Source organism: Protomyctophum parallelum (genome assembly GCF_964188405.1).
Source record: "Protomyctophum parallelum genome assembly, chromosome: 17".
Classification (NCBI taxonomy): domain Eukaryota; kingdom Metazoa; phylum Chordata; class Actinopteri; order Myctophiformes; family Myctophidae; genus Protomyctophum; species Protomyctophum parallelum.
This window is the reverse complement of record NC_139719.1, coordinates 17,949,468-17,964,498: the sequence shown is the minus strand read 5'-3', so window position 1 is coordinate 17,964,498 and position 15,031 is coordinate 17,949,468. Positions and strand designations below refer to the sequence as shown.

Below are 15,031 nucleotides of genomic sequence, written 5' to 3'. Positions count from 1 at the left end.
GTACTTAAGATACGCAAAATACAGCCCTTAGTCTCCTCCTGCAACCACTAGATTTACCTTTCTCTTATTTTCCCCCGACGGAACCAATTATTGGTAATTTGAATTGTATTAATACGATACATGAACCATTTGATCGCGTCGCGGCAAGGTCAAAGAATGACGTAACTCTCTCTATCTCTCAACGGGTCAGCTCGTAGCAAACCAGGCGGTGCCCCCCCACCCCAGTCCCCCCCCTCCCCCTCCCAAAAGATCCCGTCTCAGTTGAGCACCAGCCCCTCGCTGACGGGCATGTTGATGTGGGCGGTGAGCAAGGGCGCGCTCCGGCCCTCGCGCAGCACGAACACCTTGATGACGTCGGAGACGCCCCTGTCGCTCGTGCACTCCACGAAGGTCTGGATGGGGTAGACGAGGCCCGGCACCAGCAGCGGCACGCGGAAGCACGGGCGCCGCATGCTGTACAGGCCCTCGTCGTACAGGAAGCTGACAGTGAGGTTGGCGATGGGCCGGCGCGCCGCTGTGTTCTGCACGTTGAGTGTGAGCTTGAAGGACGGCCCGAGGCCCTGCACCACGGCGTTCATCTTCAGGGGCTCCGACGGGCAGGCCGAGACGGGCGCCTGGCTCGACTCCAGCGCCTGGAATGCATGAATGAATTGTATTTATATTATAGCACCATTCCAAACATATAGTTACAAAGTGCTTTACAGACATGTTATAAACGGCAATAAGATGGTAAATGGTGCATTTATACAGCGCCTTTATCCAAGGTGCTTTACATAGATTGTGCATTACATTCACCCCATTCACACTAGGGCATTAACGACTTGAGATTTTTCCCAGTCGACTTGTCGGACAGTAATTTATCGATAAGTCGATTTATCGTTTCTGGCGGCGGGGGGGGGGGGGGGGGGGGGGGACGCGGACGCGCGGGGGGGGGGGGGGGATTTAACAGGGGCGGGTGGAGCTGCCGCGCGCTCAAATACGGAGCATGTCAAACATAGCACTGCGCATTCAGTGGCCTCTCCAATATGACACAGTCACAGTGCATGTATCATCTATATCAGAGGTTCCCAAACACCGGTGCCGGTCCGCGGGACACGTGGCACTGGTACGCAAGAGGGGAATTCTAAGTTTTGCGTCGTTTAAAAATGTCCAATCTTTGTATCTTTAGCAGCAGCAGCTGTAGGCTATTTTGTGACGATCGCATTAATGAAACCAAACGCTACACGCGGTTCCGGTACAGGATTATTATTTCATGTGAATCATGTCAAAATGAAAAGATGATGTTATCCAGGTAAAGTAGTGGTATTGGCACACAGCGCAGCAGCAGCACCGAGAACACAATGAGAGATATGACATTATTATTCTCCTCCTCCTCCTCCTCCTCCTCCACAACTCGATAACGTTCTCATTTGTTACTCATTTTCTGAGCCATGCAAATAAACAACAACCCGCACTGACCGGAGACGGAGAGGTTCATGTGCGCTGCGCGTAAAGCTTAGCCAGAAACAGACAGTCATTGCGTCAGCATGCATGTAGCCTCGGGAACCCAGACGTTATATTTCCAGCACGGAGGTGAGGGGGATATCGTTTGGGGGTAACGTTTGCGTGCTTCTATCTGTTACTTCTCTGACACAGCGCAGTTCAAACAGACTTCAGCCAGTCTCAATAGTGGGACACCGCGCGCTGAGAGCCACATAGCCTACACAGCTGCATTTGGTTTTTAATTAAGGGCGCGTTCTGAATGCAATGAAAAAAGGGGAGGAAAAAAAAAAAAAAAAAGCTCAACTTTCGACTCGCGCTGCTGCGAGTCGACTCGTGACTCGTTTATCGATAAATCGATAAATCGATTTTTTGATGAATGCCCTAATTCACACGCACATTCATATACACCAGCGGCGGAAACCATGCAAGGCACCAACCAGCACATCAGGAGCAATTAGGGGTTCAGAGTCTTGCTCGAGGACACTTCGACACTAACTCTGGGGGAGCCCGGGTTCGAAACTGGCAACGTTGCGGTTACCATCCAGCCACCGCCACCCCTATCATCAATCATAAAGGCATCAGAAACAATCCTGGTCTCTAAAACTGCTTCCCCCTGGCCAGCCGGGGCGCCTGATGGAGGGGAAAGGAACAGGTTGGAATAACGTGTTCCTTCCACGTGTTCCTACGTCCAACCAGAGAAACTCCTCCCTGTCAGGTGAAAAGAGTTTGGACTCCTCATGCATAGAAGGAAGAATGAGGTCAGTCCATTGCTCTCCCCGGACCCCGGGTTGGTAGAGGGAGCCCAGCTTTACATTAGATAATTGACACTGGGTGAAAAAATGGGTTACAAAAATCATGGGATAAAAAAATCTGAAACAATAAAACATGAAAAATAACAGGGCATCAAAAACAATTCACCCTTTGTCAGCCTTCTGATTGGTCCCTGACTGACTAACCAGCAGGCTCTTTCTGCCTTGCTCCGCCCTGGTTCCGCCTTGTTTATGTTGATTTATTTTGAAAAAAACTAAAAACAAACATGATTTGTTCCTTATTATTACCGACACCAAGTTTAAAATAAGAATTGAGTGCATAAAATATCAATATGAAGCAACTGAAAAACATGTTATTTCAATGGTATAGTGGATGTCCAACCACGAAACGGCAACCAATGTATGCGAAGAGGGGCACACAACCACAGGCGGGACCTGACAAGGTGTGTTAATTAATATGAAAAACACTTGACCTTGACGTAGGCCGTGGCGGCCGCCAGCCGCACGCGGCTCAGGTCCATCTGGAAGGCGCGGTGCATGGCCACGCCACTCTCGCGCTCCCGCATCGTCTGGTCCACGTAGAGCTTGGTCTTCCTGGGCACGTCGAGGCGCACCGACTGGGCGAGGGGCGGCCCCGGGGCCCGCTCGCGGTCCTCGAACGTCGCCGTCCTCTTCAGGATCTTTACGATCAGCCCGCCGCCCCGGGTGGTCATGGCGAGTGTGCCGTCCTCGCGCCCGTAGCGGCCGAAGCGGATGCCGACGACCACGTCCGGCGTCTTGAAGGCGCCGACCAGGTTCTTGTCGCGGTAGAGGTGGACCTCGCAGTTGGCCAGGCCCACCAGGACGGCCTGGAAGCCCCGGGCGGGGATCTCCATGAGAGCCATGGTGGTGATGGGGGCGGGGAGGCCCACGGTCCACAGCTTCTTCCCCTGGAACGCAACACAAGACAAGACAAGACAATCGGTCACTTTGTGAAATGTTCAGCTTATCCAGGTGCTCAAAGCGCTTTACAATGGTTCATTCATTCCTACATTGGGAGGTGAAGCGGCGAACAGTCGACGCCAGCGTCCTCACTTCCCACATTCACACACCAATGGTGGCGAGCTCACACCGACCGACTCATTGGAGGCAATGTAGGCTTCAGTCTCTTGCCAGAGGACACTAGTCTTCGACATGTGAACAGGAGGAGCCGTGATTCCAACCGCCGACCCAGGGATCATTGGATGACCTGCTCTACCTCCTGAGCCACAGCCGCCCGATAATATTTAATCTTCATGAGTATATTAAAACACGTGTGTGTGTGTGTGTGTGTGTGTGTGTGTGTGTGTGTGTGTGTGTGTGTGTGTGTGCGTGCGTGCGTGCGTGAGTGAGTGTTTACCTTCTGTGTGAAGCCTTGCAGGCTCTCATCGGTGAGTCCTACCACAACGTTCTTGCCCATCCTGACGAGGCCCACGGGGTGCGATGGCAGCTCGATGCAGTATTTGGGTTTCAGCGAGTCCCTGCGTAAATATCATAGTTGTTATTCATGCGAATACGTCAGGAACACATGATTTGCACCTGCACTTTCTCAAAAGAAACACGTGCGACAGCTAGCCCTCCCACTCCGTGCACCAGTGATATGCTCTGGTTTGTGTTGGGGGGTATCTGGTAGGGCTATTAGCTTTGATCTGCAGCACCTTGCCCCAGTGCTCTCAGGGCTTAAAAAGCAGTCTATTTTGCTCTCCATCTCATTTTCCACTTGCGCGCACATTTTGGTTTGTTTGTCTTCTGGTTTGGCATCCCATCATCCAACAACATTGTTTACACACATCCACTCACCTGCTGCGCTACTGATTCCACAGACTAACACACTCCTTGACTATTTTTTGTAATATTGTCTTTAATTTATATGTATAATAAACCATGTTAGTTTTAAGGTTATCGGCGTAACCCTCTCTTTTTTGTTTCAGTCAGGTTCATGATAAAATGGGGGCTCGTACTGTTAGTATGTGTTCAGTAAGAATCTGATTTGATACAGCAAGGAGTAGGACTTTGTTGTTTGGTTTGGGTAAGCATTGAATTTCTTTATGCTTACTGTCCTGTTTTTTGTTTTGTTTTACAGTAGCTCTTAATTGTCTACTCCGAAAAATATACAAGGTAGTACAAACAAAGATTTTGAGTGTGGTGTATACAGTATATTGGGACTTAATTTGTCATTTCTAATCCAGTCGACCATGCAGTGCCTATTTTTCTGTAGCCTTAGTTACCTGTTTGCCATACAGGGTTTACGTTGAGGTTAATTTGTTTGTGCTGGAGGAGAGAGACGTTGTGTGGTTTCCATCCACCTTTCGCTAAATGCTCGGGGGTTGTGTTGGAACCAAGGGAGGTTGAGAGTAGATGATGGGCTGGTTGTGCAAATATATTTTCGGAGTGTTTTCCCTGCGGGGCATAGCAACGTTTCGCTTTAAGATATCGCTGGGCACCGGGGTCGTGTTGAAACGTGGGTGGAGCATCTCTCAGGGGCTCGGTGGGTCTTGCCGTTTTAATGGTTGCTTTCTCTGCACCATGGGGCTTTAGTGCATAAATATCCAAGTAGCTTAGTTCTTTGTTATTGCTGAAAGTCGTTTTAGGTTTGTTTGCCTCTTGGCGCACACTACTGCGTCACTCGCATATTCAGGATCTGTCAGAGGTAGTTCGATCAGTTTCAAAATAGCTGCATTTTGAAAACCACTGAACACTACGCGATCGAGGTGTCAAACTTCATCTGCTGGCGAAAAATCCGGCCCATTCGGTGACAACATATTTTCGGATGGGGGTCGGCGGTCAATTACATATAATCGTTGGGGGTCCTTGACATGAAATAGTTTGAGAGCCACTGACATAGAAACGTAGGGTTTTACAGAAAACCGTCATGATTTAGAAGACATTTTGTAGAATCTGTCTAAAGTGGTTAACCCATTTTGGGCGGGAACCCCTTTTGGTGTTAGCATTATGTTATGCTTTAGCTATTGAAAAATAGCAGATCTACAAGCTCATAGCGAGCTTGTAGTTCTGCTATTTTTTGAAAAATCGAAGAACGACTGACATAGAAACATAGCTTTTTCAGAAAACTGTAATTATTTAGAAGACATTTTGTAGAATCTGGGTCTAAAGTGGTTAAAGGGGGAGTGCTGCTAGCGGCTCACGGTACAACGGCGGCGGTGCGTCAACACGAGTTTTTTTTGTTTTATACCTGCGCAGGATGTAGATGTTGCCGTTTCGGCAGGCCACCGTGATGCGGAACTCCACATCGAACTGCCCCGTCACGTCCAACATGGTGGGAGTGCTGGGCAGCGCCATCTGAAACAGCCACACCCGTCCAGGAACGCGTCAGTGGGGGGGTTTAACAAGGGGCCTGTGAGGCACTCCAACGTTGAAGCACTGGGCCCTAGTGGTAAGACGCTAATCATTTCATGTGCAGGGAATAATAATGGTATACCGTAAAAAAAAAAAACCTAGGCTGCTACAACACTGGGAACATAAATGATGTCAATGTGGCAGCATTTCCTATGCAACAACTAAAACATACTGTAATGTAGGAAGTAATCTCTTCATTTTTTAGTTTTTTAAAACACATTCGTGTGCCCTTTCATTCTTTCAAAATAGCGACGTGGGGTGCCCATCTGATTTCGTGTACAGACGTCTTGGGCACACCGCGGGATAATTCCGAGGACGTCTGGAGACGTCTTAGGCACAGATTGGGTTAAAAACAATAGCAAAATCACACCTGTGTGAACTGAGTGGTGCAACTCTCCTCCCCCCCCCCCCTTCTCCCTCCTCTCTCTCTCTATCTCATTAGCAGGCAACTCTCTCTATCTGTTTCTGGCACAACAGCGCCCCTAATGGTACTAATAGTCATATACTGGTGCTCACAGTCACATAGGTGCATGGGTGGGTTAACGTCACATAGATAGGCGGACACGGACATTGCTGTTCCTTGGAGTGGTTGCACCACTCAAAAATAGCTAAACTTGCAGCTCGCTGTTTTGGGCAGATCCTCCCCCTCCCCCCAAACAAAACAACAACAAAACAGGGATGCTAGGGTTTCAAGCGTTTAAAAAGAAGAAGGAAGGGCTTGTGGTTGCCTTGCAGAGGATGGTGAAGGCCTCGGGGTCCAGGATGTAGACCTCGTTGTTCTCTGAACCGATCACCAGACAGCTGACTCCTTCCTCGTCGGCCGTGCTCTTCTTCAGCGTCCCAATGCATGTTATGACCGTCTGGAAGAGCACAAAGCAGCTTAGTCCCTATAGTTAGTGTACATTAGAGTTCTGTTATGACCGTCTGGAAGAGCACAAAGCAGCTTAGTCCCTATAGTTAGTGTACATTAGAGTTCTGTTATCACCGTCTGGAAGAGCACAAAGCAGCTTAGTCCCAGATAGTGTACATTAGAGTTCTCAATGCATGTTATCACCGTCTGAAAGTTCTCAACGGGCCAGAACATTAAGGCTAACTGGGCCCTAACTGGTCCGGCACGACTAATTAAAAACATTTTAGGCCCTTAAGTGCCGGGTAAGGTCGGTTTTGGACAGAATTTGATAACTCTATCACGGAATAAAAGTGAAGCACGAGTCAGCACCATCTTCATCATAATAGATAAATACACAAACAGAGTACAGACAGAACAGAATTATGACTTTTATTATTATAAAAATAATATATATATTTCATGGAGCCCGAGGCCCGGCCTGGCCCTACTAATTAGCATACATTTTAGGCCCGGCTAGGCCCATAAACGTCGGGCGGGGTCGGGCCTGGTCGGGTTTCGAGAACTCTAGTGTGTATCTAAGTTTCACTGCGCAGCTTTTACACACACAGTCACACAGTCACACAGTCACCACACGTATAAACGGTACTTTTTGGCCAGAAAGGGATTTTTTTTCACCGGAGGAAAAATATTCTCTATGAGGCAGTTCTCTGGGCAATATCGGTAGAGGGAGCATTGGAGTAACTAAAAGTATTTTTTCCCCGGTGGAAACAAAATCCCTTTTTGGCCAAAATGTACCGTTTATACGGGCTCAGAGTGCGTCCACTAAGGAAAGTAGGCTTTCTAATGACACAAAACGCCTTTGTTTTGGTGAGTAGCAAAAACGTTCTTTTTATATTTTAAGAGGAGAGGCTGGTCTGAGTTCCATGTGAGAGTTAAAAGCAAAAGTAGCATAGCCAATGCAGGTCAGAATCACAGAAGCATTGGCTATGGACCAGAGCTATTCATAACCCAGGAGTAAGAACATTGCGACCCAAAATGGATGCGGACCGGACAGCGTTTTGGGGTCAATGGCCCCGGTCTAAATTCTCTAAAACAGTCACCTGTCTCCTGATTGGCTGCTGTTTGTGCAGGCTGACGAATTCGTCCATCTCCTGCGGCTCCAGGCCCAGGAACCTGAGAGAGCGCACAGACAGCGGCACGTCCGCCTTGCTCCGCACCCCCTCCAACATCTCCTTCATGGTCACCGGGTCGATCCGCTCGTCACACGCCTGCTGCCACACGTCCTGGTTGGGGGGGGGGGGGGTTGGTGACATCATAGAGTATTAAAAGGATAGAGACTGATCTGGCACGAAGCTCCGCCCCCTCCGCTATTCATGTCAGTGGATGTTGCTCAGTGGCATTTTGAAGCCACCGGAGGGACCGTCTATTTCCGCCTTTTTGGGCGCATTTCCACATTTGCCCTCCAAAATTTGGAGGTCAAATGCGGATGTGCAACCGAGCGCTCAATGTTAAAGCTCAGCTGCACGGGGTTTCCTCGTCATGAATCCACGGGTCCGCCTGCAGTCCTTCCTCTTACCACTAGGGCCCAGCGCTTCAACATTGGTGTGCCGAGCTGGCCCCTTGGGTGACATGTGCCAAAACATTTGAAACTGTGAGATTGTATGTTGGCTATTTTCAGCGAAGATATTTAATGTAGAGCGAAAACAGAAGCTCTGAGGTACTCCAGTCAAACAATTAAGTGGCTAATTCCCTAATAAGGATATTAATAAAAAATAAAAACATAAAGGTTCTTAGTATCTTAATTATAATTATAATAATTATATAATTATAATCTCACATTATGACAGTGGTCTTTGGCAGACGCCCATATATGGATTTGGACACCGGAACCCCATGTAAAACCATTTTGTGCCAGAGACAAGATAAGAGAGAGATCGTTAAAGACGACACCTTAACGATGCGACACGTCATGAGCTTGTAGTTCGGATTGGAACCCCCCCAAAGGAACCCTGGGCTAACGACCTAGTTTTCTGTCTTCTTCCCCCCCCCCCCCCTCCTCACTTTTCCGTCTTCCCTTTTCTGCCCTCACTTTTTATCTTCAATATGTACTTTGCGCAGCCAATCAAATCATCGCTGTGGGTTGATCAGCCAATCACATCATCGCTATGGGGGTGATCAGCCAATCACAAGCTAATGATTGTGTTCACACATACACGGAAGGCTGGGCATAGGAAGGAGGCCCCTTAATAATATGAGCACTGCTTCTCAACGTGGGGTCTGGGGACCAGTAAGAGGTCCTTATAGGAACCAAATGGACCATTACTGGTCTATAACTCGGAGAGTGTACAAATGGAACTAAATAAATGCATAAATGTATACTCTCTCAGGGAAGACAGTTAAGATTGTGGTCGGATTCGGAGGGGTAAAAGAATCATATCAAAATGGTTGCCCGTTGTCTGCCAGACAGACAATCAGATGAAATGAAGGCAGGTGTAGAGTAGAGTGTAGACTAGTGAACTGAACATGTTCTCTTTATATCAAGTACTTCATACCAGCCCCTTATGAAACTACTTCTCCCCAAATCCAAATGGATTTCATTTTCCATCCTGAATGGCAGTAACTAGCATACAATGAGAACTGAGAAGATCTCCACAAAGGTTTACTCATAAAAACTGATTATAAAACTGTAACCATCAAAGCATGCACTCAACATATAATGGTTATGTGACCATGGCATGTGCATTATATATATATATATATATGATATTGATTAATATGGGGGGTGGGTTCAATTAATCGATTATTAATAGATAGATAGATAGATATTATAGCAGTGACTGACTGAGACATCGAGCGTGCGTCCGCAACTGGTTGTGGCCCCCATCAAGTGACCTTTTGACCAATGTGGCCCTCGCCCCAAGTTGAGTTCGACACCCCTGGCCTAATGTATCTCAAACTGGGGGTCCTTGAGATTAAAAAAATAAAAAAATAAAAAGGTTGAGAGTCACCGGCTTCAATCCCCCAGGCCACCCACCCACCTGCTCCACTGCGTTGACCTCCAGACTGGGCAGGGTGAACTTGAAGTATGGCCGGAGGTTTTTGTAGACGTAGATGAAGGGGCCGGACGCCACGGCGATGGCGGGGATGCGGGGCTCGTGCAGGTCCATGAGGAAGGACACCAGGCCGGTGGGAAGGTCCAGCAGCGTGTTCTCGTTCATCAGCGCCGTGCCCCGGTACACCTGGAGAGGAGGTCGGGCGCCGTTCAGGACGGGAACCCCATTTGGTGTTTTAAAGCATTATGTTATACTTTAGCTATTGAATAATAGCAGATCTACAAGCTCGTAGCGCGGCACTCGGTTGGAGAAAAGAAATCGGGAAAATGTTGCCGCAAATCTTTGATTGAATATATATTCTTTCAGAGCGAATGTTTTTTTTAACTCAAATCAGATGGGGGTCCGCAGCCAAATACAGATAATTCTAGGGGGGTCCTTGACATGAAATAGTTTGAGAATCACTGATATAGGTCTCAGGTCTAAATGGGTTAACCAAACCAATCAGTTTATTAGAAGACACAACAATGATCCTTTAATAAAATTATCAATTATTAATCAAATACATTTTCGCTGTGTCATTGTAGGCGAAAGGTTCCCCCAAAAATGGGAAAAATCGTGAAAATATCTGCAAGCTCAGCTTATAAGCCATTTTCACTATTTCTGGATGACAATGTTGTGCGACCGCCAAAAAAGCATTCTAATAAAATATTGTTTAAGTGGTTGATCGATACATTGATATATAAATATATATTCAATTAGTAATCAATAGAATGATTGCTAAGACAATAATCGATAGTTATAGATAGACACAGGACAACAATGGAAACAAGACTTTTGGGGATTTTTGTGTTATTGGGTTGTCCCGATCGGATCGGGTGATCGGAAAACGGGGGCCGATCACGTCATTTTCAAATGATCGGAATCGGATTAGGAGCCAAAAAACGTGATCGGGACATCCCTAGTATCAATATTATATCCATATCATGACCCCCCCATGCCAAATCTGACCCCCCCATGCCAAAGCTCCAACGCTCGCCCAGCAATCTGCTGTCACCCTGGCGGATGTGTGCACGGGCGAGGTCGCTTCTCGCCCTCAGGGTCGTCTTACTGGCACTCTTAAGCACCGTCGCACAACCATTAATAAAGTATTGAACCCAATCGATGGAGAGTTGCAGCTCTGGTACCTTGAGCTTCATGTGGGAGGATCCAGTCCCCAGGTCTCCTATCACCAGCTTGTTCTCCCCGTCTCCGTTGAGGTCGGCGAGGTCCATGCATGGCGAGAAGGTGTACAGGTTGGCCACCGGGTCGTAATGGGCGTCCAGCCACTTGCTGGCGTCCGTGGCGCTCATCTCTGAACCCGAGGACATGATGCTGGAGAGTTGCCTGGAACGGATAGATGCAGTTTGGCAACAGATTCGTTTTTGGGCTTTTCTGCCTTTATTGATAGTATCAAGTGAAGACCGACAGGAAAGAGGGAGAGGGAGTGAGAGAGAAGGGGAGAGACACACAGCAAAGGTCGTCATGAACGGGACTCGAACACGCTGTCAGGCCAAAGCCTATATGTGTGGCATGCGCCTAGACCACTAGGCCAGCAGGCACCCAATAATTAGGATGTTTGTAGTTGCACATATTTGATGAGGCATTTGTTCTCAAAAGTGGGTGTTCCATGAGGGTGCCACCAAAATCAGTTTAACCCGGACATCTAGAAAAACTTTAATGATTTTGACAAACAAAACAAAAAGCTAATCTTCTCTCGCAGCCAAATACATATTAATATGGGGGGCATGTAAATGTTTGACAAACCACTGCTCTCAAACATTTGTAACCTGTCAGAATAGGGTCGGGGGGGGGGGGGGGGTCCAGAGGGTCTCCATCAGCTACATGATCGATAGTATAAATTACATCTCAACTATCAATGTAACCAAATGGACCTTATTATTATTATGGGTCTTTAACTCACGTTTTTTCATTCCTATTTTTAATATCATATTGTTTCCGGTTTATACTAGCCTATGCAATGCTGCAATGTCCAAAAACAAAAGCCACAGCACAAGAAGACATATTTAATTCAATCAATCAATCAAGAACAAAAACAATTCTAGCCACTGCGTGGCTGGGAAATGCAGCTGCTAAATAGGAGCCAATAATGTTGTAATGGCCACTTGATACTACCCAAATAATATTTGCATGTATTATAAAGTAAACACAACACGATCAGGAATAGGTTTGTTTTTTTATGTTAGAATAAACTTCCGCACCGTTGTCAAGGAAACGGGGTTGTGGCGTCGTCGTAGGAATTCGGATCTGTTGCTACTTGATTGTTTTCCTTCGCAGAGATGAGATGAGAGAATCGTCGTGTTTTGTATAACGTGAAATAACGTCTGCACAGTTCAGTATGTCTACAGAACAACCATTCAACGAGCCGCTATGCGTTTCCTATGCTCCGATCTCATCGTGATGCTGTTGTAGATGTAATCCCTCAAATCGGCTTTCTTTCCCCATCTTCCTTTCCTTCCTTCCACTCTGTCGCCATGTGATGACGACGATTTAAGTTTAACCTGGAGGAGGCATGTCATGAAAAGGTCACCACCACCATAATGAAGTTCACAAACACATGATTCAAGATGCTATACCAGGTTGGTTGATTGGTTGATTGAAGTAGGCAATTTATTAACAGTTTGCAGAATTACAGTACATTTCAAGCGCAACTCAATACAATACTAAACTGTTAACTGTGGACGACACACGCCATAAAGCATTACACTTGTTTACAATAGGCTCCACCATTTTTTTTTTTTTTTTTTTTTGTTGTTTGATGTTTTTTCGGTTTTTTTCTGTTTACATTCATTTTCTTTAAATATTGTATTTGAAACTGAAGGATGATCAAATAAACTAAACTAAACTAAAAAAGCTCCACCATTTTCAATTCATCATAACATTTAGAGACGTACAAATATACACTTCTATATAGCCAAGAGCAGGAAATCATAATAGAGGATTCAATTAGGTAGCCTATACTGTTGCATTATAGTTATGGGCCTACCTTCTTAGATTAAATCATATTGTCTGTCTGTCTGTCTGTCTGTCTGTCTATGCAGAGACGGTTATGAAGTAATAAATGTATGAGGAATTCAATGCTAAGATGATGTTACCACGCCCCCTGCTGTCATCTATTGGAACGCCATGTATTACACTAGGTAACTTGAAGTTGAGTTTTCCTTCAACATACTAATGTCATAAATGTTATCCAGTGGATGCTTAATTTACTACATTTATTTTATACATTGATTTATGCATAGGCTATAGTGAAATTGTACCAAATATACTAGTGTACATAATGTAATAAGAAATATAAGGCAATGTGGCAGATCGATCCCTCAGCATCCTGTCATCATCAGCTCTGCAACTACTTAGAAAAAGGGAGACACTGACCAACCAAGATCTTACAGATGGCTACTGTTTAGGTCACCAGAGACTAGCCAGTTTATTGTTTATTGGTTCTTTTTTAGACAGATCAGGTAATGTAATCTTGAGGTTCCGTATAGACTTTAAGCACTTCCTATTATTTTTAAATAGCCTGCTGTAGGCCTATAATGCATAAGTTATCATGAGAAAAGGTTTCTTGTTTAGAACTTGATGCAGTGTCAGTTCATCATTTGTTTAACGACATACAGCTTTAGTCTAGATATGTTAATTTAATTGATGGTTGTATTCATGAATCCTTTGCTATATTAATCGTCAATCGGATTAATTAATGCATGATGGTGTAATACTAGTCTTTGATGTTTGAACATTGATTGATGAAGGTTGTAGGTTTTTTCGGGGTGTTTCAAAGCGCACGGTACTGACGGTAGGTCGTTGGTTATTTTTAGTAGTGTACAAATGGAACAAAGTTCCTTAGACTTTAAGCATTGGGGGCTTACTGTCTTAACTGGCCTGCTGCTTAAAAGAAGAAAAAAAGTTTCTTGTTTAGAACGTGCAGTGTCCGTTTATCTTGTTTGCCGAAATACAACAGTATAGCCTAAGATTTAGACTCTCGTCGATTTATTTGATCGATTTTGACATTTTCTTTTTTTCAATCATATTATACAACCATTTTTCAAATAGTGTTTCTTTGTTTATTAAACAAGCATATGGTAGAGATGGATGATGTGTACAGAAATTAAAGTACAATACAATATAATACTATTAGGGAGACATAAGGGAGTATTTAAAACTGTGAGCAGTAATTAAAATAAAAACAGAACCAAAAAAGAGACATGAATAAGACAGAATCATTCAATCCTTGCCGCTGCTAAATCTGGTCGGAAAGGAATAATATATTCCACCCAATTAGACCAAAACTTTATACATTTCTCCTTCTGTAGTCTGAGAGAGAAAGTGATCTGTTCCATATTATAAATATAATTTACTATATCTATCCATTCTTTTATGGTGGGGGCCTCCGGAAGCAACCAGTGTCTTTGTCTATATGTATTTAATTATATACTGTATACTGTATGCATGTTCCTATGAGCGTATATACAGGTACTGTATATATACATCTCTGTGTCTATATCTATGCATATGCATGTTTTATATCTATAGGCCTATATCATGTGTCTATGCATGTGCATGTTTTATATATATAGGCCTATATCATGTGTCTATGCATGTGCATGTTTTATATCGGCCTATATCATGTGTCTATGCATGTGCATGTTTTATATAGGCCTATATCATGTGTCTATGCATGTGCATGTTTTATATCTATATGCCTATATCATGTGTCTATGCATGTGCATGTTTTATATCTATAGGCCTATATCATGTGTCTATGCATGTGCATGTTTTATATAGGCCTATATCATGTGTCTATGCATGTGCATGTTTTATATCTATATGCCTATATCATGTATGCATGTGCATGTTTTATATCTATATGCCTATATCATGTGTCTATGCATGTGCATGTTTTATATCTATAGGCCTATATCATGTGTCTATGCATGTGCATGTTTTATATCTATAGGCCTATATCATGTGTCTATGCATGTGCATGTTTTATATCTATAGGCCTATATCATGTGTGTATGCATGTGCATGTTTTATATCTATATGCCTATATCATGTGTCTATGCATGTGCATGTTTTATATCTATAGGCCTATATCATGTGTCTATGCATGTGCATGTTTTATATCTATAGGCCTATATCATGTGTCTATGCATGTGCATGTTTTATATCTATAGGCCTATATCATGTGTGTATGCATGTGCATGTTTTATATCTATATGCCTATATCATGTGTCTATGCATGTGCATGTTTTATATCTATAACTATATGCCTATATCATGTGTCTATGCATGTGCATGTTTTATATCTATATGCCTATATCATGTGTCTATGCATGTGCATGTTTTATATCTATATGCCTATATCATGTGTCTATGCATGTGCATGTTTTATATCTATATGCCTATATCATGTGTCTATGCATGTGCATGTTTTATATCTATAA

General features: G+C 44.6%; 1 protein-coding gene across 1 annotated transcript; it reads right to left on the bottom strand.

Moving 5' to 3' along the window:
• Positions 1-257: 257 nt before the first annotated feature.
• Positions 258-12,043, bottom strand: bbs1 (Bardet-Biedl syndrome 1; the record flags this gene model as incomplete). The annotated part of the gene is made up of 9 exons (XM_083786709.1): positions 11,789-12,043; positions 10,715-10,913; positions 9,516-9,716; positions 7,578-7,760; positions 6,356-6,487; positions 5,464-5,570; positions 3,631-3,751; positions 2,726-3,181; positions 258-632 (listed from the first exon to the last, which is right to left on the bottom strand). Exons 2-9 carry the CDS (start codon positions 10,895-10,897, stop codon positions 258-260), a joined length of 1,758 nt encoding a protein of 585 aa, XP_083642835.1. The 5' UTR covers positions 10,898-10,913; positions 11,789-12,043.
• Positions 12,044-15,031: the final 2,988 nt, after the last annotated feature.